At 35.7% G+C, this 26,673-nt stretch overlaps 2 protein-coding genes across 6 annotated transcripts in view; one reads left to right on the forward strand and one right to left on the reverse strand.

Moving 5' to 3' along the window:
* The window catches only part of LOC124173201, a 323,014-nt gene that overhangs the window by 85,926 nt on the left and 210,415 nt on the right, over positions 1-26,673 (reverse strand). The gene's annotated exons all lie outside the window — the stretch shown is intronic.
* Positions 7,270-26,594, forward strand: LOC124173196 (zinc finger protein 883-like). Of its 4 annotated transcripts, none has more exons than XM_046552713.1 (4): positions 7,270-7,531; positions 7,761-7,810; positions 7,924-8,055; positions 23,183-23,307. In XM_046552713.1, exons 1-4 carry the CDS (start codon positions 7,492-7,494, stop codon positions 23,303-23,305), a joined length of 345 nt encoding a protein of 114 aa, XP_046408669.1. In that variant the 5' UTR covers positions 7,270-7,491; the 3' UTR covers positions 23,306-23,307. The 4 variants fall into 4 exon arrangements, with proteins under 4 accessions (XP_046408669.1, XP_046408666.1, XP_046408667.1 ...); XM_046552710.1 differs by having other exon boundaries at positions 7,271-7,531; positions 23,183-26,594; XM_046552711.1 differs by having other exon boundaries at positions 7,271-7,474; positions 23,183-26,594.

A 26,673-nucleotide genomic window follows, 5' to 3' on the forward strand; every position in this document is an offset into this window, starting at 1 on the left:
CTGTTATGAAAGGACCTCGCCAATGATCCACGGAGCGTGTAAAAAGTCCAATTTCCCGCTTAGTGTTTCCGAATCCTGACGAGGCATTAATTAACTCGCTGTTGGTAGGTACCTCAATGGTGACGACCGAAGTCGTTTTTTATTTTGGCATAACTAAGTGTTTAAAATTCATTCAGTCATAAAAGTGAATAATTTGAATTTACCAATGACCAACTCAAAACACATATCAATGAACGTGAAGAATTTTGTGGTATATGTTTTCGATGTATTTCTTTTGCTTCTAACCTCCTCTTTGTTTTACAACAGAATAATTCAGCTGCAAAAAATATCCAATGAGGCATTTCAACAAATCGATATAAGTATTTTAAAACAAGTTAAGATAGTTGATTTGTGGCTATTTAGTGCATTATTCATTACCATGTTACAATATTATATACGTATGCATTTTTTATATTTGATTCATAATTAATTGATTTGATACATTTATTACTTGTTTAAATTACATCTGTCAGATGTTGGTAAAAAAATATATGCACTTGCATAAAAAATGTTTATTCAAATAATGTTATGAAAGGACCTTGACAATGATCGACAGATTCAGCGTTCAACAAAATACATCAATTGATTAATTTTTACAAATATAACCCGTAAATTTGATATTTGAATTGAGTGAAACAAATGTTTTGAATTCTGTTTTATTTGAGTTATCACAGACAGTTTGGTCTGATTTTAGTTTTAGCTCATTATAACGTTAATAACCCAGCGATACTCATGCAAGTTTTCCGATCAAGGTTACTCGAGTATGGTGCTCCTGACATCACATAGAACATTGGAAAAAATGGGTTAGACAATATTTTATTTGAAAAAATTACTGGGATATATGTATTTTTTTAGCATAGCATCATTGAATCTACAATGGGTCATCCCATAAAAGAGAAAACAATTTAATTATGGTTATTATCAGTGCCCAAATGCAATACAATAAAGATGAACAAATGGAATTAGATTTTATAGTGAAGTAATTTAATAGAATGATTTAAATCAATTTTTACTTGCAGTTTAATTTGAAGGTAGAGTGTCATCCTCACGGCAGACGTGACTCACATTTCCCCAGAAAAACGATGCTGGATTATAGTGTTGACATGTCTGAAACAATGATCACTCTGACCCAGTGTTCCATCTGAGAAATATTTGTTCACACTTCCAATGATTCACTTACCTGATGATACTTGGATTATCATGAGATTATACTTGGGGGTGGTGTTCCCCCTTATAATCTAATCCTCATTTGTCTCCTACAAAAATTACTTCCTCAGAATCTTCAATATGCACTGTGAATAATGTTATCATGGCATAAGCACGGTAGTCCTTTCTCACCACGTGCTGACTCATATTTCCGTAACTTATCAAAGTTTCATAGTCTAGGTTCCTAATGAAGAAAAACAGACATTGATATTTTTATGCCTTATTTTCCTCGTCAGTGATCCTTAGAATTTTTCTTACAGTCTTTGGAAGTATAAATCATATTGCTCACGCACATCCAATTATTGCACGAGCAACAGAACAATTTTGTTTTAATGTCTTTATTCTGCAGGCATACAATATATCTACCACTTCATTCTTTTCTCTGCTTCGTAGCACTTTCATGTGTTGATAAATCAGCGAAATAAGCTGTCTTTCTTTTCAGCTCATTTTGAGATCATTTTGTTTCCGATCTTCTCCTTATAAATGACTACCAACTCCCTCAAAATTTTTCGCAAGAATTCTGATCTAGGCATCTTGCTTCCTAGATTTATGTTATTGTTCAGACTGTCCCAACGGTTGTGTGTCATTTTTGACCTCTAATATTAGTAACTTCCACTCCAGCGATATTCGTGAAAATATGCATACTTATAGGGAAAGGTCCTAAGTTTTGTTGAGTGCAAGCAAAATTTTAGAATTTGATCTTTTGACCTTATAATGTGAGCCCAAACAAAAATTTTCAATGTTAAAAAAATCGAGATAGAAAAAAGTCTGAATTTCATTGATCAGGATGTCAATTCTTAGGTTTTCGGACATGAGGAAACCAAAAATAACACTTTTGTTCATGAAAATTCAACTATTGACCCAGTAAGGTTACAGTCAAGGACATAAGGGTGGCAAAAGAATAGCATACCAGCAAAGGTGTCTATCCACGGGTTTCAAAGGGTGCTTAAGTCATTAGTAATGTCCAAATGCTTGTCTTATCCAGTATTTGACCTCGAAGGCTAACACTGAGGTCTAAGGTCATAGGGGTAAATGTCGGGCCATCGAGACAACCACGTGTCGAACCACAGGTTTTAAAGGGTGCTTAAGTCATTTTTGCAGTTCATTTATCAGTATTGTTGATTTTTTGACCTTAGGGGGTCACAATGGGGATCAAGGATCTTAAAGGTAAATGTCAGGCCATCGTGGCAACCAACGTGTCGAGCGATAGGTTTTTAAGGGTACTTACGACAGTTTTGCAGTTCATTTATCAGTATTGTTGATTTTTTGACCTCCATAGGTCATAATGGGGGTCAAAGGTCATAAATGCAAGATTTGATATATCAAGGAAACTAATGTCTCCAACCAAAGGGTTGGAGACATTAGTTTCCTTGATATATAACCAGAGGGCCTACGACTGCTGGGAGGGAATGATGCCATTGATGGAATCTAGCTAGCAGCTACATCATGATGCCACGATCAATCTGTTTCAGTGCACCTAATTATATAGTACTCAGTTTAACTCTCAATTCCTAACATCCCCCCTTCCGCTCCATAGTAAACTGAAATGAAACTGTGTTTGTATGATCACATAACAAATGACTGCTTAGTGCCGAGATGACAGAGAGCTTACTTGCTCAGTGAGCAAAGTTGAGCTGTCAGTTTGGCAAAATCCAAAAAATCTGTTATTTACATTTAATTTAAATGATTCAAACATGAAAGCTCTTCCGTAGTTGTTCATGACTGAACAGGCAAGGCAAAATGCAGTACGTTTCAGATGAGAAGCATTAATAAATTATGCAGAAAGGTATGACATTGTGCAGTAGAAAAATTAAATTACACTTGGCAAAAGTACACTCACCAGGTCATCAGTGGCCAATGGGTCTACGGCATCACTTGTTATTGCAGCTGGATCTGACATGAGCGGCACAGGAGAGTTCCCTTCACTCAGAGGGTCTTCACTCTCATCTTTCACATGAAACTAGAAGAGAATAATGGGCGTCACTAAATAAAGGAAGAACAACAATTCCCTCATTCGATAATGAAAACTCCTCGTTTTAGTGAGACCACTCCAGCTGGCCAAAATAGTCATGAGATTCTTACTACTCACAGATCAAACTCCAGCATATAAACGCTCAACTAGTAAGGGGAAAGCTACACCACCAAAATCACATGGTTAGAATGAGAGTATTGGCCACTTACAGTAAGGGCACAACAGTGGGAATGATACATCGAGGTTCCACTGTACATTGAATTGTCTTCATCATTTCTTCACCTAGGCTTACAAAAAGGATCCACAATAGTTTATGCTGGTTCCTCTGTTGAAATAATGGAGGATGATGGCTTGAACAAATAGAGGGCAATCAAGAGACAGCCTTGTAATAGCCACCACTAATGGCTTGAACAGAGATTTGAAAAGGCTTTACAAAAGTATAGTCCACAGGATAAGAAAAATTTCTGTCAACAGATCATCAATGCTGTACAACTGCTATTGACTTGCATGAAAAAACATTTGTGTGGTTCCACTTCCTGCCTCATGTGTCACTACTAGAAAGAACAACATCTGAAGGTTGCATTATTGCAGTGACTTCCCACAAAAATTCTTAAATTTATAACAGACACAACCCCTAATGGCTTGAACAGAGATTTGACAAAGTTATACAAAAGTATAGTCCACAGGATAAGAAAAATTTCTGTCAACAAATCATCAATGCTGTACAACTGCTATTGACTTGCATGAAAAAACATTTGTGTGGTTCCACTTCCTGCCTCATGTGTCACTACTAGAAAGAACAACATCTGAAGGTTGCATTATGCCAGTGACTTCCCACCAAAATTCTTAAATTTGTAACAGACACACCCCCATTCCTCATACAACCGAGAAATTTGTAAAACTGAAGGTGATTAGACTCAGTGGGTGCTTTCCATTCATGCGACTCATGAGTCGACTTGTGTCGGCTCGCGGCATTTGTTTATAACTCTCCTATTCCTGTGCGTTACCGTTTGTTGACTTGTGTCACAACAGTCGGCGACACACACCGAATGGAACACAAAAACCGCGACGCAAGTTGACTTGTGTCGACGTGTGTCAATGAATGGAAAGCACCCAGTGTTCACTGTGAATGAGATTATAACTTACCAACTTATCCTCCCTGGGCAATAAGCAGTCTGGCACAGGAATGTACACTTCAGTCATTTGGGCTGAGCATGTGAACTCTGAAGTGTTTTCAATGACATCTTGAATGCAGTCCTTAGTCTCCACACAAGGCTCCGACTCATCATCTGACCCTCCTCCTTCAAAACTCTGAGGAAAAAAAACAGGGATAAACCTTTATCTCTTTAAAACACAAACATGGGATACTCAAAGCATTACGGAGAAGAATGTTACACGTATTGCCTCTGCTATTATATAAAAATAGCTTGGTCTCTGCATGCCTGTTTATCAAATACGGAAAAGCTACAGCGCAAACTGAAAAAAAATTAACAGGAAGATCCCTGACATTCCAAATTCTCACAGGGTCCTTTATAAATATCTTGGGGACCATGGAAGCTGCCCCGTTACAGCAAAATACATGACAGAGAATGGAGATTATTCAGATGTATCATTTTTCCATTTTTTCAAATCATGAGAAATCAAATGAGAGACTGAAGATTAATTTTTTTTGCAGTTAATCAAGTTTCTTATTCTTGCACTCAATTTGCTTCTGCAACTATCATTTTTGTAGTAGTAGCTGTTAAAAGGCCAAAATAACTATTTATTCTTTTCTCAACAGTAGAATCATGGAAAAAAACAAGTGGAGCATGTTTTCAATGTATTTGTTATGTTCTCTTACCTCTTGTTAATACTCAAATATAAATTCTGGAAGAGAATACAGGGTGTGATATTTATGCAGAAAGAAAACAGACCTCAAAATCATCTTCTCTTCCAAAACTATTTCATGAAATGGTTTTTTAAATTACCCTGTTATTATTATTCTTAAAACATGCGAAACCAATCACACAGCAATTATGTTTTTATAAGTACAAATGCAAATAATTTTAAAAAGCGCACTAACAGAAATGGTTCTAGCCAAATATGCTGTGATTTAAATAATCAAAGTTGATGCAAATATAAAAATTATATTCCAATATTGGAAAATAGTAAACTAAATAAAAATAAACTTAACAAATACAGAAAAGATATACCACATCCAAATTCCTAATTTGCTTTCTAATTTTACATTTTTGACGAAAATGTTTTCTGTGTTAATTTTTCCACACTTAAATAAATTTCTAATACTTTGCCAATCTTGCCTTCATTGTAACCACCATCTATTCATACAAGATGACTTGAAAATAAACAATCAATTTCCGAAACTTCGAAAAGATATTTTTAGTTATACATAACCATAGCCTCATGAGGTCATAGTTAAAGGTAAGGAAGAGACTCGGAGCTAAAGAAAGATAATATGTTTACGTGCACATGTGACTTTATTTGACAACGCATTGACAAACCAATTTATGGGTCTCTGACACTTCAATCTTTAGCAGCAATTCGTCAGGGATTTTTTGTTCACTTTAACATGCTCCGTTTACCTAATCATATACTTAAAAAGGTAGCGTGGTATAGCACAGTGGGTAGATTGCCTTTTTGAGTTGATAAATATTGAATTTGAATGCTTCACTTTCCTAGTAGTTTAGCACACACTTAATTTTACCAGAAGACAAAATGTCTTCAATCGTCGCAACTGTAACACCAACTGCAACATTAATAGGACCTTGCCTAGGATAGACGGGTAGGGAAAAACCATTTACGAGAAATTGGACTTGTTACACTTTTCCGTAAACCGTTTCGCAAAATGCATCTTTCTTGATTCCTACTGCTGTCGACATAAACCAAAGGGTTTCACATTTAACTCTGCAACACTTAAACTACACCAGTCCTCAAATAAGAAATTACGATAAGTACTCACCTTGAAGCAACTTGTCGGCAAACTTTTTCTCAGAATGGCGTTTGATTCTAAACAAATCTTTTTGAAAACACTGAATTCCGTAAGTTTCTTCAAACACAGTGGACACATGGTAGTGGGCAGTCCATCTCCCACAGCAACCTGAGATGTTAATAAACAAGTTACACATCAATAGAGTTTGGGATTAAAACATAAAATGGAGTAAGCACCATTGTAAAGAAAATCGATAAAATTTAATGTGCTACTTACTTGTAAACCAACTAAATCGTGTAGGGCATCCTTCACAGTTATTTTGCATGCTACATTCGAAGTGAATATGCTGTAATAACAATTATGCTTCTCCCTACAAAGTCTGCAAAGGTCTATTTCTGGATTCCCATCTGAAGATTCAGTGAAAATCCCGATGGTGCGACTCATGTTGTCGATTCAAAATCTCATTCGCTCTTTCAATCAGGTTTATCGTCAAAGAAATTATCTACTCAGCATTGACATAGATCACATAATCTAACAAGGAAACTACATTCACTAAGATGATGAGTGAAAATGAAATACATTAGAAAGCTCAACGAAAGGAACACAAGAGCCAACACATGATGAATCGATGGAAAGATATATCACGACTCAATAGCATGGATTGAGAAAATTTTCAACAATTTATCACACGACTGTAAATTCTTCGGACAAACATCCACGACAAGATTAATCCACAATGTTAACTTGTTATTTTATGACTATACAATCAACCTCTGTATAGAACCGATGTTTTCTAGTTACCATTTTATCCGCCAAGAGCGCACCTATGGAGCAGGCCAAACATCCGTGTTTGAAGAGTAATTTATTTCTATTTCAAAAAATAAAGGACCATTTCATTATAAATTCGTCAAATTTTCGATTGATTGTAGTGTAAAAATGTTAGGTTAAAAGTTAATCAATGACTTGGCAAGAAACGAAGTTTAAGCCCAACTTCGGCGTCCACAGGTCACAGTACATCTACAGCATTTAAATATGAGAAAGAGTTCAAAATTCTTAAATGTAGAATTAAAAAAGGTTAAAAATATTTTTGTTTTTCAAACAATTTAATTCAGTAGCATAATATATCACTTATTGTGGGAAATATTTCTTTTTTCGATTTTAGGCCTGTTGCATGTGCAATCCTGTAGCGGTGTAAAATGCAAATGAAGTCCGGTAGGTAAACTAAATCTTGCTACCATGGTCAGAGTTAGGAAGTCAATGAGCATGGTGTCCGTGTAAAATATTTGCTGTCTTTTCTGTCGAAAAGCGATTTATTTTTTAGGTCCAATGTAAATTTGAGCTTTTTATGCACTTTTCCTTGATTATTCTGAAGTTTTTGCGCTGGCGTAAGTCATAGAAATGAACGTAATGTATTAGAAATTTGCAAATAACTGAGTGCTGTGTGGTTTGTTTGAGGAGTGAACTGGTTTTACAGATAGAATGAGTTATTGCTGTGAAAACATGAGTATTATCACTGGGAATTTGAGTCTTCAGAAAGGAATTCTGAGGGTACTCCGTGCAGACTTTGCATGAAGAAAAATGATTATTGTTACAACATATTCTTTTCAATTGCAGGAAGCCAGATAACTGTAAATGGTGCCGTAGGCGATTTTGTTGACTTACAAGTAAGTGAGGGTTTACATTTTACTGATCTCCTTAGTTATTGTTTTATTCCGTTTTATGAGCATGTTTTCCACAGCAAGTCTGATCTCTTGCATATGTTTCATTCCTTTCGTAGGTTGCTGTTGGAGATGACCTGCCTGCCAGCCCACTGTGCTTGAAAAGGCTCATCGAATTCAATGATTTCATAAATATTTGTCAGAAATCGGTCGGAGAACTGAGAAATTTTTCGTGTAGAAAGTACCTCAGGGTGAGTGCATCTTATTTTTTTTCATTGGAAGCCTCGTATAACTTTCAAATAATGTGAACTCATTCACGTAACCAGATATTAACTTGTTCGTGTTAACTTAACGTGTAGCCCGGCCTTAATAGTTTAAAGTTCATATAGACTGGAATGAAATTTTTAATAAATGTTTGTACTTGTGGTTTCAACAGATTATAGCAATAACTTGAAAATGTAATTAATTGTGTATACGATAACGAAGTATACGACGGGCAATGCATTTGTTTGCACGGCACATTAACACGTACGGGTTAATGTTTAAATGTATGAACACGAGAATGAACGCCAAAATACACCGTGTAACCACCCAACTTGTGCGAATGCATGCACAGAAAAGAGAACTTGTTCTAATTTGGTTCATGCATTCGTACATTTACCATTGTGGTCCACAAAAATCATTCATGAAAACGTACATTAACTCATACCTGTTAATGCATCGTGTAAACAGGCCTAAATGCTTAGTGACTTCATCAATTTATTACATGAAAAAATAACTGAAAAGCACTTCTTATTAAAGCACAAAACTTAATGTAGCATTAAATTTGTTAGTTAACAATATTGAATGTTATGACAGGACCTCGCCAATGATCGACGGAGCAGTGAAAAAAGTCCAATTTCCCTCATAGTGTTTCCGAATCCTGATGAGGCATTAATTAACATGCAGTTGGTACCTGAATGGTGACGACCGAAGTCGCTTTTTATTTTGGTATAACTAAGTGTTTACAATTCATTCAGTCATAAAAGTGATACATTTGAATTTACCAATGACCAACTCATAACACACGTAAATGAACGTGAAGAATTTTGAGGAATATGTTCTTGATGTATTTTTTTGCCTCTTACCTACTCTTTGATTTTAGAACAGAATAATTCAGCTGCAAAAAATATCGGCAATACACGAATTTTGGGCAAATGACGATCGGAGCGCACAAAGACAATCGTCCTTATGTAGGGTTCTAGTCAATAAGCTTGAAATTCTTTTAAAATATTTGCTGTTTATCCTGCTGCTATGTGATTCCTTTTTGAGGTCCTATTTAAATGTGAGCTTATTACACCCTTTTCTTTGATAAGTCTAATATTTTTGCATTGGTGTACTTCATGGAAATGATATTAATGTATTAGGAATTTTGAAATCACTGAGTGATACGTGGATGATTTGTTGGAGTGAACTGATTTAGAGAATGAATGAGTTATTGCAGTGGAAGCACGAGTATGATTTCTCGGAGTCTTCATGAAATCATTCCGAGAGTACCCTATGCAGACTCTGCATGAAGAAATATGATTATTATTACCACGTATTTACCTCAATTGTTTCAAGCGAGATAACTGTCGAGGATGCCATATATGATTTAGTCGAATTAAAAGTAAGTGACGGGTTACATTTTATTGATTTCCTAAGTTCTTTTTTTATTTCGTTCTATGAACTTATTTTCCACGATAGGTCCGAAGTCTATTGCATATGTTTTAATTGATTCCTTAGGGTGCTGTGGGAGATGGCCTGCCTGGCTATTTATGTGCACTGCGCTTGGTAAAGCTCATCGAATTCAATGATTTCAGAAATATTTGTCATAAATTGGATGCAGAACTGAGAAATTTTTCGTGTATAAATTACTTAAGGGTGAGTGCATCTTATTTTTCATTGGAATTCTAGTGTAACTTACAAATAATGTAAAATCATTCAAGTAAGTAGATATTAACTTGTTCGTGTTAGTTTACTGTGTAGGCAAGCCTTAATAGTTTCGCGTTCATATCGACGAGATTGAAAACTTGAGTAAGATGTTTGTATTTGTGGGTTCAACAGATTAAGACAATAACTAAGTGAAAAAGTAACTTAATCGTGTATTTGACGAAGCCTCAACGGGCAAGGTATTAAGATATATGTCTGCATCAAATTAGTACATGCAAAATTTATTAAAAAGCATAGGATACAAAATTTATTATCAGGATCATTTGTTTAGGACACAAAAGTTAATGGTGCATTAAATAAGTTCATTATCAATATTAAATGATATTAAAGGACCTCTCCAATGATCGACGGAATAGTGAAATAAGTCCAGTTTCCCATGTAGTGTTTCTGATTTTGGTTATTCAGTGGTGAGGACTGCAGATGTTTTATCTTTTCGTACAACTATGTGTTTAAAATCCAATCCTAGCAAAAAATTAGTGGGTAAGTGGAATTCAACTATGACCTACGAATTAAGGATATCAACAGATACGAATAATATTTTGGGATGTGTTTTCGATATCTTTCTCTTACTTTAAACCTCCTGTTTGGATTTAAATTTGAACTTTTGAAGTTTAGGTCATTTATAGAATCGTATTTGCGGACGTTTTCAAAGTTCATTTGCCAGTTTAAAGTCATATTAAACATTAAGAGATGAGAGAAATGCATAAGCATACAAGTACTAAAAGGTAAATTAGCTACTCAAAAAGTATCCAATAAAATATTTCAACAAAAAGATTAAAATTTCTAAACCATATTAAGAAAAATGATTTTTAACGCACCATGGCTATTTTGTGTACTTGCCCGTTGTTATGTTAAAATATTATATATTTGGTTTTTTCATATTTGTATGATATTTGAGTGATTTGATAACAATATTGTTGGCTAAAATCATCTATGTCAGTGCTTTATAAATTTTTTTACATAATAGGGTAGTTTCCTTCATCAAAGAAAACGAAAGGCATTGATTGCGATTCGTTACCCACCATTAGTTTATTCATAATACACAAATTATTTGGTTTTTGAAATACCAGTTTAGACGAATGGCAAGGGTCAAATTTTATCCTCATTTGAAAAAGGCCAGATTGGCGCCCATGCGATTTCATTCCACGTGACGTCACAGGGACCTAGTTTCTACACGAGAGGATAGGAGTTATACATCGTCTGAGGTTACCAATGCATGCATGAGGCACAGAGCTCAGGGAAACATATCTTAATAATCACCCATTAAAACTGGCTTATGTTGGAAAGTTTTCTTCGTTTGATAAGGTATTAATAAACCTTTTTTAAGCCAAGCGCTACCAGCCAGCAAGGTACTCAGCTACCCGCTAGCATCCTGCGTCCTATCAGCGCTCAGAGCCTCGATCAAGGTCACCTCACAAGGCGAGAGGGGGAACCAGAAATGCGTGGCACGACGTTTTCCCATCATTCCTACTTATGCGCCTCGTTTTCCCGCGCTTGAAAATTTTCACTTTTCATTTAATCGCGAAAAATAGATATCATCATTTAAAAATCTAAAAGCGTGAAATACGTACTCCAGGAGAAATAATCTTTCGATTTAGGCATTAAAAAAAATAGGAAACCACCCTATTAAGGTGTGCTAAGTGTTGAGGTTACAAATGCATGCATGAGGCACAGAGCTCAGGGAAACATGCCTTAACAATCACCTATTAAAACTGAAAAGGTAGCCTGTTGACTGACCCTAGATAGCATACATCAACTTTAAACTACTCCAGGAAATTTTTCTAGGCTTGTTAAAATTCTCAGATTCATTGTAAAATATATGCATTAATAACCGAAAAAGAGTTTTGGACTTACATTCCTCTCTCTGTAAAGTGGCAATTCTATAATTTATTTCTTAAAGCCTTTTTAAGGTATCACACTTTCCCCGTGCTTGTGGTAAGTGAGTTCCATGGCCAATGTGCAATATATTTCCACATTTTATGGCACTTGGGCTAAGTGCGATTTGCCCAGATATTCAGCTTTACATTGCTTTTGAAGGTACCAACTTATGTTTAACCATTCTTGAAAAATTCAATTACCACTTCCAATACCTTATCCAATGTAGTTTTTGTCTATTACTTGAAGATTTTTATTGATTATTGTAATAATCATAACTACCATAATTACATTAAATTTTTATCTACGAATAACTTATAGTGCATTTACTATAAACAATACATCTACAATTTGAGTAAATCAGAACAACAATAAATCAATTATATTCATATCAGCATTGATTTTAATAGCAGGAATTCCTCTTATTGTGGTAATTAATTTATATTAAGATCTTATGTTAAGTAAACAAGTAGCCTTCAAAGTCTCAATTAAAAGTAGTAATCGTTTAGGTCTTAGTTTATATAAACAAGTTTAGAATTGCAGTCTAATATCATTTCTTTTGACTATAAACCCAATGACTTCCAATAACTTCCCCAAGGTATTGGAAGTGGCTTTTTTGCATCTTCTGGTTAATTAGATGTTACACGAAGGAATTTTAGTGAAATTGGTTTTACTAATGATGGTGACAGTATTCGAATTGCATACATTAATTTACAAGCGTGTTACAAATAGCTGATGTGTAGAAGCTGAATAATTAATGATAAAAATAGCATCAAGTTTTTTTATGGAAGATATATATGTATAAAGTAGGATAAAGAAGGAAAGAAAATCCTGGATACGGCCTTGCTTGTGCCCCCCCAGAAAGAAATCCTTATCCAGTAAATTCATCCTATGGTGCTCAGAATTTAAATTATAATGTCTGAAATAATGCATCTCTCACTTACCATGGCACTTTTTGGGACGATATCTGCAGTGTTAAATGGGAATGTCTGTTACAGTTACGAATATTAGATGGGAAGAATTATTTGTGGGTGACATTGATTTCGTTTTTAGGAAGAAAAGTATTTCGTGAGGCTCTCAACTGGTTGCGGGTTCATTAATGTCTCTTCTCCCGCGTGTTGCCATCCTTGATAAACCATGGGGGCCTAACACCTAGTACCATGAGCTTTGGTAAAATTGCCATGGCAATCTGCATTGTGATATGCACTGTCAGCCAGCAATGGCTTAATTTGCAGCAGTCCAAGGGAATTTCTACTCATTGAAATTCATGTGTATTTCATTTGTAATAGAAACTAAAACTTGATGATGGAAATGTTTTTGTGAGCATGTCCTGATTTGCTTAAAGGAAGGAAAAAATAGCATTAGGTTAATTAAATGTTAAAGTTGCATTAAGCTTCACTGTAGAAAAAAAATTCATGTTAGATTTGTTGAAATTCTGTCTATCAACAACTCAAAATTTGTGCACAGGTAATTTGGAGTTTATTCTGTTACAAATATGATGAGTGAATGGAACACTCTGCAGTCATTTCCATGCTGCAGACATTTCTGTGAACCGTTTACAATGCTCCTCAAATGACAGCATCAGTTAAGCTTGTATGCAATGGAATTGGGCCCTTTTATGTTGTCTCTTTGCTAATAGTACTGAAAATACTCTTATCTATCATCCATATCTCGTTCTCAATCTCAGAGAGGAGGACCGTTATAAGATAATAGTAGAACAGGGGAAGCTGGCAACCACTTCCGTTGAAACATGTGCCAATCATATGCATCAAGAGAGTTAAGAATATTTATTCTCCAACAAGCTCCGGAAGGGAAATTGAATACCTCCTGTTATAAATAAAGTACGAGTATAAAACTATTTAGCAGTTACATATAGTTATATAATAATTTTTAATACAAATGTTTTCATTCATTGCCTAATATCATTATTTTATGGCTTGAAGAAGTGTATAAAATTTAAAAAGTGTGAATTGCATGGCAAATGGTGTATCATTACTTAAGATTGGTTAGGTCCCCTATTGGCAGAACATTAAACACTTTGCAAATTTGAATGAAGACATGAAGTTTCTTTATGCTATGCGTTTTTTAAAAACAAATGCTTCCATCCATTTCTGCTCAGACAATAAAAAAAGAGTATGATAGTAGTACAGTTAAAATTGGGTAATGGAGAAAAATTAGACACATTTTTTCTAGATTATTTATAAAGACATGATAAATAATAAATAAAATGGATATAAAGGCTTACTGGAAATAGGGTGGTTTCCTATTATTTTTTTATTGCCTAAATCGAAATATTATTACTCCTGGAGTACGTATTTCACGCTTTTAGATTTTTAAATGATGATATCTATTTTTTGCGATTAAATGAAAAGTGAAACATTTCAAGCACGCGAAAATTCAACGCGTAAGTAGGAATGAAGGGAAAAAGTACGACGTATTTCTGGTTCCCCCTCCGGCCTTGTGAGGTGACCTTGATCGAGGCTCTGAGCGCTGATAGGACGCAGGATGCTAGTGGGTAGCTGAGCACCTTGCTGTCTGGTAGCACTTGGCTTAAGAAAGGTTTATTAATACCTTATCAAATGAAGAAAACTTTCCGACCTTAGACAGTTTTAATAGGTGATTATTAAGACATGTTTCCCTGAGCTCTGTGCCTCATGCATGCATTGGTAACCTCAGACGATGTATAACTCCTATCCTCTCGTGTAGAAACTAGGTCCCTGTGACGTCACGTGGAATGAAATCGCATGGGCGCCAATCTGGCCTTTTTCAATTGAGGATAAAATTTGACCCTTGCCATTCGTCTAAACCGGTATTTCAAAAACCAAATAATTTGTGTATTGTGAATACACCAATGGTGGGTAACGAATCACAATCAATGCCTTTCGTTTTCTTTGATGAAGGAAACTACCCTATTTGCAAATGATTATGGAAGGGGAATTTTTATAGGTAAGGAGAGAGAACTCCATAGATTGCAACCAGAGATAAATAAAGGTTTGGAAAGAAATTGCGTATAAACAATTGTCACTGATCAGCATTGACACAGATTTCAAATTCCCTCAGGTAAACTACATTCATTGCGATGATGTATGAAAATACCTTGCAATGCTCAACGAAAAAATTAAAAAAGGAAACAACTAATAAATCAACTTAAAAATAAGTTACATTGCAACAGCTTAAACACAATATACATAACAATTCTCATTCTCATTGACACGTAAACACCACTTTATAATATGAGACATATGGAAAAACTAGTGTACTTATTTAGAAGGATACTTAGTTGCGGTTTTTACCTCTAGAGACACATCTACAAGAGGCTGAATATCCTCCTTTAAATATTAGCCTCTTTCCCATACAATACATGAAAATTTCACTAAGTGATATGATGTTTGTGTCAAAGTGGAATTAAGCGCCATATTGGCAGCTTCAGTGAGAAACATAATTCCCAAATTTCTTAGTATGCAGAAAGGGTTTTCTAAATAGGTATTTCGGAGTTCATGCAAGTAAAGTCAATATTTTATAAGTTTATGTTCAGAATGCAAGAATTCATCACTTTTCGATGGTACACAAGGTTCGCTAGTGGGAAGAATTGCAGCTACAAACCTGGAATCTAAACCAGTCTTTGCTTAGCTTGTCCGATATAAAATAGGGATACGTATACCATGAAAAGGGGCTATAAAAAGCACAATTTTAAATATCACCTAAAAATCACATTACAACAGATAGACATAAAATACATAAATGCTCATCGACACCCTAGCTTATAACAGCCCAATCAAGCAAAGATTAATTTAGACTCAGGGCTTTAAGTGTGTATCTTACCATGAGAAGACTACGTATACAATGGGCCTTTCGTCGGAAAATGAAGCAATTCAAGCTTCCATTTGCAATAATTTAAACTGATACATTATTAAGGATGATTATATGAGTTCTGACATGGCTATTTTGAAAAAAACATTTATGAACTTTAAAATAAAGATATTCTGGAATCTTTTTGCTGACAAAAGGGGGTTAAGCAATGTATGGGAGCTGAAATTGGGCTTAAATTCCTTTCTGGTGTTATATATACATAATCGTAACGAAAAATTTGATAATCTCCAGTAAATCAAAGGAATATTCATGAATTTGAAATGAAGTGACCATTTGATGCAAGTAGCCTTCAAACTTTGGCCTTGGTATGCTCTCAGCAGAAGAAAAAGCAACTATAAAACCGCAATTCTAAACCAACCTTGTGTACATGGTCTTACGTTAGCATGGTTATTTCACGGATGATGTGACCGTGTCAAATGATCATGAAAATCGTAAATGCTCTACACTTATATAGTAATATAAACTCTATGGTGAAAATTGTTGATAACATTCTCTATCCATGCTGTTGCATCGAGATATATATTTGAGGTGATTTATTAATTGCTGACTTTTATGGACCTTGCCTTGAGTATTACTCAGTATTTTCACTTATCATCCAAATGAAAGTAGTTTCCTTCTGGGATTCTGTGATCATAGTCTCGGTCAAATACATAGGTCGTATTGCTTTCAGGTAGCTAATCAGCTAAGGCCTTGAAATTCATGAAACGAATAATTGTTGAAATAACCGCAGATTCAATAATAAGATTGGTAATAACAGATGTAAGCACCCAGGCTATCTTTAGTTTGTTTTGAGGCTGCAATGTATATCTACTCTTAAATGCCCGCCGTGCGAATTCTAATATCGATGTGTCGATGCGTTTTGAATTCGACTTTTGAGTCGATAACGTCGAGTCGAGTGGCATAATGATTAGTTCGTGAACGAGAGCATATCGGGAAATTGTGTTTATGACGGAAATTAATAAACTCCCTATTTTGTTTGCTTTGAAAGGTGGTACTCTCATTATTAAACAATACTTTTGGATTTATTTTGATTCCGGGAATCTTTTTAGTTGAGGTTAGTAGTTTTTTGTTTGTAAAGATGGTAGTGGTTAAGCTATATAAGTACCTACATGAATGTGTTGTTGTTGACCTTAAACTAAAACGTTGTCCGCTTATTTGCAAAATAGGTTTTAAGTTGCTGCTGGATCCTTTGTTTCCTGTCAAGTAAGTTGAGAAAATTATTGGATATTTTTTTACTGTTAGGCCCTGCCCTGAATTCATATTCGTGTATAATATCCATATTTTTGGATTTAAAGATTATTTTCGTGGTGTGATTAGCTATTCTATATAGCCTATATGTTTGGGTATGATGTGAAGCGACGGTTCGATTAATTAATGAAAGGGAGTTTGAAGTAGCTTCGTGTATTCTGGAAAAGAGCAAAATCTGTTTTTTGTGTGCGTTATAGAAGATAGCGTTCTCATCATTAGACATTCGCGTTTGTGCAGGACTTCCTTCAAGTCGATTTATGTAGTTTTCGTGGGTAAACATGTTAACGTAATTATATACATGTTAACGTAATTATATGCATGTGTTAATTTTGCCTTTAAACAAGAGGACTCGATATACCGACTTATTAGCAAAATAGATATTGAGGTGGTGCCGAATCCATCTTTTTTTTGTTTTTATATGGAGATATTAGTATATAATCTTCTGTTTTCATGCCGGCGTCACTGACTTCTTATTCGTGTATCATATCCAAGAACCCTATAAGTAGGCTTCTTGATCATATCCATATTTATGGTGGAGAATACTGCGTGACTTTCTAGTGTGTTTTGTTGTTTATGGTTCTCATTAAAAATGCATAATTACATATCACCACCTCATAGTAAAATCCTGCAAGTGGTCTCTCATTAATCAGGATTACTCTCTAGGTGTGATAGCAAGTATTCCGTCTTCTAGGTAATGTATTATGCTTTTCGGAGTTGTTTGGCCCTGTCGTAATGATATTATGTGTTCTAAATGTTCGCAGGTATATGTACTACATGATGTTATCATACTGTTTTGTCTTATCAACTTTTGTGTCCTTAAATACCATTATTGGTAGGAATACCGTGTGTATTAAAATCCTCTCGCGGCATTTGAAGTATCACATTCTTCTCTGTCAACGTCGCAGAAATATTTAAACCCTCGCAATTTAAGCCTTAAAAGCTTACTATATTTTTGTAAATTGGCTGTGTATGATCTTTGGGAAAAGTAGCGAAAATATGAAATTCTAAACCGGAAACCTCTAATTTCAGCAAATATAATTGATTAGAGGTGTATTTCTCTATGAGAAGTTTCAAATCTGATTCTTTTTTTATAACATAGAGGTTTGTAAGTACGTAGGATCTGTTTTGGGATGCGACATCCTAGAATATAAAATATAATTCGAGTTTGTTTTGAAACTTGATATCTGTTTCTCCGAAAATTTGGCTTTAACCTCGACAGTTTTATTAGTGACATGTTTTAGGACGACTTAGTACTTAAGTCTGGGTATCATTCATGGAGATATAAGCTTCGTATATTCGGTTTAATGTATCAAGATGCTTTATCTGGAGAACATGGGGGTTCCGTAGCGTATCCCGTTTAAAAGTATCTGCTGACTTGATATCAAATAACAAGCGAACAGAGATGACGTAATTGGTGAGGGCATAAGTTCGTTTATCAAATAAAATTTATGGCTGACTCGAATTTACGTTTCATGGATTAGGATGCCTGTTTATTCGTGGCAAATTATTAGGGAGTGTCTTTTCAATTTTCATCATTGAGTGCCTATTTACAATTGTTAATATTGCTTCTTTTAATGTTGAGTTTTCTGGTATCACCATGACATTTGCTTTTAAGCTGCCCATTATTATTTTGTGCTTGTGACTTTGCTTTTTCGAGTGGTGGTAGATGCTCTTTCTAATTCCCATCATGAAGTATCTATTCCCATTTGTTCATAATGCAGTATTAGTGTTGAGTATTGGGTATTCTAATGACATTTTCTTTTGGACTGCCTCATGATTGTGTTCTAGTGAACATGCTTTTGGACTGCTGATAGACGTTCCTTTTATTGCCATTATAGAGATACTATTTTCGTTGGATCTCAATATTTATTTTAGTGCTTATTTTTATGGGATGCTGATGACATTGCTTTTAACCAGCATGATCATTTTGTAAAATTGAACGTGCCTTATTAGTATTAATGGATACTCATTTTAAATGTCATCATAATATCAATGCTGTATTCGTTTTTATTGCTCTATTTAGTGCAAAGCTTATGAGGTTTCCAGTTACAATGGCTTCATAAACGAATTTTACAAAACAAGATCTTCTAATTTAAACGAGTTTTCACCCACCATGCGTTTAAATGGGTTTACAAGTCTCCACTCACGTCGGTGACGAAATAATTGATACAAGTGTCATGGGGAAATAAGGTGTAATGAGGGGTTTAAACAGAAATTTGCATTCAGGATAATGATATTTATCAAATTCATATACCTTCAATACTTTTCCTTGCATTTGCTATTTCCATTGAGCAAAATATTGGGAAAAATCTGATTGGTATGCAATCATCACAGCGGACATTTTTGAAAGTCGATTAAAATGTGACGGAGTGGCAATAGAATGGAATTCTATGGGATGGAATTGGGCAACCTCAGTGAATTCCTCTTTGCTTTTTAGCTGCGATAATATTTTGTATAATAGAACGTGCCTTTTTAGTTATCAAAGTTACTCTTTTCAACTTTACAACAACAAAGTTACTTTTTTCTTGAAGTTACTCTTTTCAACTGTCACTCTGAAGTGCCCTCTTTTCAATTGTTCTTAAAAAGTTCTTTTAGTGCTGAGTTGCTAGGAATGCTCATGATATTTCCTTTGAAGAAGCCTGAATAGTATGAATGGTGAATTTACTTTCCAAGTTTTTAAGGATGCTCTTTTTAATTGCTGACATGATGTACCTATTTCAAACTTTTCATATTGCTTCTTTTAATACTGAGGCTTGTGCGATGATCGTGACATTTGCCTTGAAGCTGCCTGATTATTTTTTAGCTTTCGATGATTTGATTTCCAAGTTTTGTAATGCTTCTTTTCATTCCGAGTTTTGGCTGATGATCATGGCAACTGCTCTGAATAGGCTTGATCATTTTTTCTCTTGATTATGCTTCTTGCAAGGTGATAGACTCCCTTTTTAATTTCCTTTCTAGAGGTCTCTATTTGTTCATAATGCTTGGTTAAGTGTACATTATTTGGGGGGGAATCATGGCAAATGCTTTGCTTGGCGTGATCATTTTCTGCTGTAAACATGCTTTTTTATTGCTGATAGAGACTTATTATTTTCCATCCTTAACCCTTTAACTGCAATCGGACCGATGTACCGGCCCTGGCTGGTTGCGCAAAAAGTGCCAGGGGCCGATTAATCGGCCCGAATTATTTCACTTTATTGTCGTGATTGTGGCATTTTCCACGGCTGTAATTAATTTAAACCCCTATAATCTATCTAAAGTTATAAGATGTGAATGTATCTTAAGAATTGTTAAAAAAAATCTAGACGTATTAAATGAAATTAAGACAATTCTCCTGCAAGTGATCGATAGCCTTAATCACTATATTCTACTGTGAGTTAGAGTCATTACATTAAATCCTATCTCCAATTTTTAACTCTGGACAAAAATATTTGACATTTTCAAATTTGTCCATGACCAAGAATTCACCTGCTTTGCACTTTATTGTAGCATTATATTTCTCTAATTTTAATCTCAAACTTTGAAGCCTGCTTGAGATTATTTTATCAATAGCTCCAATCATTATATTCTACACTGGAGTATAGTCAGTACATACCAGTGGAACAGCGAGGGGTGTTTTGGGGGGATAACACCCCCTCCAGAGCTCAGACAATTTTTGAAGTTTAATGTATTTTATTTATTTGGATTAATAATACTTATAGAATAGTACAAAGATTAATAAAAAATCCCTCCGAGGCATTAAAACTCAAAATTTTTAACCATTTATCTTAATTATCCTGGCAGAGGGCCCTTGCACCTGCCGATAACCCTGTCAGGTATGCCATACACCCAGGCACCTCAGTAATAGTTGCGCCTGAAACCATCCTAGCCCTAACTCCTGCCTGAGCCCCTGGTACATATTACAAATGAATGTCCATGTACCATGTTGAGAAATTTGTTAATGCAGTTTTCCAAACTTAAAAATTCTTTTTCTACGTGTGTATACTCCTGTTCAGTCATAGTAAAGCCCTTGGATATAAATGACAAAAGTTTGTTGTCTGTTATCTTAGTAACCACAGTGATATAAGGGGCGAGAGATCGTTTTGAATTGAATATTCTTGTATTGTAGATAAATATGTAATTAATAATAGATGAACTTGTGAAATGTGGCTGATTTTTCATTTGTTAGCCCTAACCCTTGGATTGTAGTCTCCATTTCTGAAAATGAGCGTTTGAAAGCAAAAAACTTAAATTAAAAATGGCATTTTTGGAAGATAAAAGGACTGAGACTAATTAAATTGATAATCCAAATGAATATGTCACGAAAATTGAAGTGTTCGAAATTCACTTGCTACTTATGTATCTCAATGTTTTCACTGTGTTTTATAGACGGAAGGTTTTAAACAAACAAAGTAATATATTTACAGTTAATACATAAATATGGTTAAGAAACATGAATTGGCGAAAAAGCCAATTATTTAGTTGAATATGTTATAATATGAGGAGTCTTAACTTTAAAGTAATTGTTTATATTAATTTATTTTTAGTACTTTTAAAATTGACTTACCAACTGAAATAATTCATTTTGTATAATGTCAGCAAGTACTAAAATGATTAGAAGAAAATCGTATATAATAGTATTAGATTGCTCTTTCCAAGTAACTTTACATAGATAGTATAAATTGTAATAAATTGATTACAAAGGTACACACTGAGGCTTACAGGGTAATTACTATTGATACATTATCAACCGAAAAAATATTCGGAAAATTTGGACCTGACAGGCCATCGATTGATTCATTTCTGTGCATTACAATATCCTTTGATAGATATCATCACATTTTTACTCATTGCCTTTTCCATATTATTATTACCCTGGAATTTACTCTAAACTCTGTCCACTTTAAAAAGTACCCACATTGATTCAGCATAATCAATGGTAAAGGTGGCAGATAGCAATTGTCCTCTGTCTCCTTTTTCCCGAGAGCAGCCATCACTGCTCTGGACGTCTCCCAGCTTTCTTCCTTTACATTGCTTTGCTTAATTGCATCTTCAAATTTGAGATAAGGGATGCGAATAAAATGCTTCTGCAACTTACTATCAGCAATTCCCAAGGCAATTTTCAATTCCCAGTTCAACCATCAAGCGATTACAATAGCATTATAATGATGCAGCCCTGTGTTTGGCTTTCGGGATTGGGTTACTGTTCCGTTTTTCATCTATTTAACACAAGTTTTTCGTCTTTGTAAAATAATTAATTGCATAGCTACCGTTCCCATAGTTTTTTGCCTTTATCTCTGCCTTACTTCTTCAGTCTTATATCAGCACGCTTCCTGAATATCTATACCTTCTAATTTCCTCTTTCTTTTCCCCATTGATAATAACAGTCACATTTTCATCGTCATTTACTGTCACAACATTAGTTTTCACTACACATACTTTTGTTCCTTCCTCTAAACTGTTCCTCCTCATTTTTTGAAGTCCCCAATTGTCATTGGCAAGAATCTCCATGTCGACGAATAACTTGATGATTTTTTATTTCATCCTTTATTCCCTTCTCATTTTTCGCTCTTCTTGCTTTTCTGACCATCTCCTTCATGCATGTGTTAAGCATTGTGAGTGAAAGGCAGCAGCCCTTGCTTACTGCCCGGCACAGATTCATACTTTAAGCTTTCATAGCCACCGTCTGGTTTTGTACAATTCCCTAATCAGCCTACCATCCCTCCAGTCTACTTTCTTTATCTTATGAATACCCAATAGGTTATCCCATTTTTCCCTGTAAAATGCGTTTTCCAGGTCCATAAAGCCAAAGCTATCATCTTTTCTCCTTCCCCAGTACATTTTTCCATGTTCTTAGATGTGCAATAGTTTCTATGGTACCCCTACCTCTTCTGAAGCCATACTGCTCGTCACCAGCATTCTATTCCGTTATTCGTTCAAGTCTCAGATTCTGAATTCTCAGCAATGCCTTAGCCATGTATGAAATCAGACTGATGTTTCGGTGTTCCTCTTACTTTCTGTTGCTTCCTTTATTTGGAATCTGTATCATAATAGTCTTTACAGGTTCCCGTGGCTGTGTAACTTTATTGTATATTTTGTTACACAATTTTACTACTTCTTCTTGACCTTCCTTCTATGCACATGAATAATTCAATAGGAAGCTCATCTATGACCATTATTCATGTGCTTCATTTTTGTGCTATTAATTTTATTGAGTACTGGCTCCAAATTTCAGTTTTATTGTAGATGAAAGACAGAACACCTTCTTGTTAGATCAAATGAAAAATGAACATATAATGAAAAGGGCGGTCAATCTTGATGCTTAGAGGCCGGTATATTGCTTTCTATCAAATGGCTTTAGTTATCAACTAAAGGGCTTTTATAAATTAGACCAGTATAGCTTTATTTTGTGATTTAAGTATTGAAATTCTTTTCTAGGGCTTCCAGGTGGTGAAAGGAAGTTTAGGCAAAAATCTTAGTGGTGACTATTCCTTCCTCAGCCTCACTGACTCATTTAATCTGCGAATGGTGCATCTCATGCAGGGGAATGAAGGAATTTGATTAATGAGGACTTGGAAAAATGTGGAGCTGATCTTGCTGATAAGTCGACATCTTGCTGAATTCCATATGATGGACAAGCAGGCATCCAAAATCAGTGGAGGCAGAGTCACAAGGTCTGTTGTGAGGGGTGGAGGTGGTTGTGATGCACCAATTATCTCTAATGCCCTCAGGATGATCAGAATCAGTAAAAAGAGGAGGAGTTGCGCAGAAGCAGTCATGGGGAACAAAGATGAGTTCAGTAATTGTGAGGCGAAAAATGCTGTAAAGGGACAAATGTCAAACGAAACTTCATATAATTGCTACCACTGCACAGGTGGATTCAGCACCAAAAGTGAGCTCATCAAACACCTTGAAACTCATTTCGGTGCCAGAAATTTAGTCGTGGATGATGAGTCATCCATGGTGCCAGATATAAAAGGGACAAACAGTGGAAAACAAGTGCTGAGGCATGAAGGAAATGGGCCTCTAAAGGGAGTATCCAGAAGGACTCTGGAGAAAGGAAAGGATAGAAAAGGGAGAAGGTTGGCTGTAGGAGCTGACACATGTGTAGAAAGTGATTCCTTAAATTCCTCCTCTTGCACTAGAGACATCAAAAAGGGAAAGTGTTCCAGCGCAAGAGGGAGGCCTTATTCCTGTAGTGTGTGCTATAAATGTTTCGCTAAATCTTCTACTCTTAACAATCACATGCGTGTACACACAGGTGAGAAGAATTATTCCTGTAGTGTCTGCAATAAGTCATTCTCTCAAAGGAGCATCCTCAGCACACACAAGCGTACACACACAGGAGAAAAACCTTATACATGCAGCATCTGCAATAAGTCTTTCTCTCTGAGTGGCAACCTCAACACCCATATCCGTACCCACACAGGAGAGAGGTCTTATTCATGTAAAATATGCTGTAAATCATTCAGTCGCAGTAATTCCCTTACCGAGCACATGCGTGTTCACACTGGGGATAAGCCTTATTCCTGTAGTGTCTGCAATAAGTCATTCTCTCTGAGGTCTGACCTCACCAAACACATGCGTACCCACACGGCAGAAAAACCTTATACATGCAGCATCTGCAAAAAGTCTTTCTCTCTCAGTGGTACCCTCAACAAGCACATGGTTACACACACTGGGGATAAGCCTTATTCCTGTAACGTCTGCAATAAGTCATTCTCTCAGGGTAGCAACCTCACCAAACACATGCGTACCCACACAGGAGAGAAACCTTATACATGCAGCATCTGCAATAAGCCTTTCAATCAGAGTTCCAGCCTCAACACCCATATCCGTACTCACACAGGAGAGAGGTCTTATTCATGTAAAATATGCTGTAAATCATTCAGTCGCAGTGATTCCCTTACCGAGCACATGCGTATACACACGGGGGAGAAGAATTATTCATGTAAAATATGCTGTAAATCATTCAGTCGCAGTGATTACCTTACCGAGCACATGCGTGTTCACACTGGGGATAAGCCTTATTCCTGTAGTGTCTGCAATAAGTCATTCTCTCATAGGAGCAACCTCAGCACACACATGCGTACCCACACAGGAGAGAAACCTTATACATGCAGCATCTGCAATAAGTCTTTCTCTCAGAGGAGCAACCTCAACAAGCACATGGGTACACACAAGAGAGAGGCCTGATTCATGTAAAATGCTGTAAATCATTCAGTCATAGTGATCACCTTACCGAGCATATGCGAAGAATACACCCAGGAGTGTCTACAGTGTCTGCAGGAAATCCTTCACTCAGGGAAGCACCTTGTACAACCATTTGTTTTCGCACACAGGAGAAAAAACTTTTTCATGTAGAATACACTGTAAATCATTCAGTCCTAATTATAACCTTACCAAGCACATGCCTATACACACATACACGGAAGAAACACTATATCTGCAGTGTCTGCAGGAAGTCCTTCACGCATACTAGTGCCCTTAAAAGCCATATGCACATGCACACAGGGGACTGACATTATTCATGTAACATTTCCTGCAAATCTTTCTATCACAGTAGCCAGCTAACCACACACAAACATACGCACAGAGGAGACAAACCTTATGCATGTAGCATTTGCTTGAAATCCTTCTCTCTTAGAATCTCCATGCACCGTACATAAGCTCAGGCGCACAGGAGTTTGACCTTGTTCATGCAATGCCTGCAGCAATGCTTTTGCTCACTAGTCCACCCTCGACCATCACCCAGATAGGAGGGAGACCCTATTCTTGCAGGGAATGTGAGAAAACTTTCTTTGGGAAGAGCGACTTCGTGAGGCATTTCCGTCCCCACATCTAAGAGGCATTATTGTTCTAGTTGACGGTATGAAGGGTTTACTCAAATTGCTTACTGAAGTGCACCTGGCATGCATACTCGCTGGAATGATGCATCATTAAGTTTGCATTTGTTGATATTTTTCCTTTAGCATAAAGTTCAGGAGACATGTAATTCATTACCTTTTACACAAGTAGTGTTTAATAATGATGATCAAATACCCAATAGGGATGGTGAGAGGTAGTAGTGAATGCATGAAGAGGTCATGGATTTTTGATTTGTATTTTGAAGGAGCTGGGTAGCAAAAAAGGGCAATGCCACCCACTTAGCTCACTCTGCATTAAGACTATATGCCACTAACTTTCACTCGAATTTGTCTGCTCAAGGTCAAATATCTTTTTTTATGTTCCTCTCATTCCTTGGTATGTCTCAATATGAATTAATAATGAAATCAATGATGTTTTCTGGGTTGAAATCGTACAAATTGTGCCAATAGCCTAAAAATATTGTTACACTTGTATTACGATTGGTCTCATTTTACCGTTAACTTATCTATATATAGGCACATAATTCATTGTCGTTTACACAAGTATTGTTAAAAAATGATGAGGAAATTCCCAGTTGCGAATGGTAATATTGATAATTTTTCATTGGTAAAATATTGTCTTTTTATATTGTAAAATGTTGTCATACAACTGTCACAACTCTTTCTTACTGATAATTTTTCCTTTCGCATATTGTAGTTATTTTAATGTAATCATTCCTTTGTTAGTCTATTATTTGATTTTTGTGGACTGTATCTTAAGAATACATTTCTCGTTATACATAAACTAGATGGTAAAGTAGGATGGACATGGAAAGTGTCTAACCTAAGGCATCTGACTTAGGGGTCTGTGTTATGGTTGCTGCTACCATGTGCTTCCTAATATCCTTGTGATGGATGTGCTTTAGGGTAACTTGTTTCTTACTGTAATTATGTACCTGTATGTGTTAAACAAATGACAATAAACTGCATCTGTATACAAAACATTGCCGGCCAGTATTTGTACTTAACAGTGAATCCACTAAGAAATGTAGGGAGTTTTATTTCAATTAGAATTACCAACAA

Source organism: Ischnura elegans (genome assembly GCF_921293095.1).
Source record: "Ischnura elegans chromosome 13 unlocalized genomic scaffold, ioIscEleg1.1 SUPER_13_unloc_4, whole genome shotgun sequence".
NCBI classification, from domain to species: Eukaryota; Metazoa; Arthropoda; class Insecta; order Odonata; family Coenagrionidae; genus Ischnura; species Ischnura elegans.

What these genes read in the sequence shown, in the direction of transcription:
- LOC124173196 (XM_046552710.1), top strand. Translation starts at nt 23,309, where the DNA reads ATGAGGACTTGGAAAAATGTGGAGCTGATCTTGCTGATAAGTCGACAT.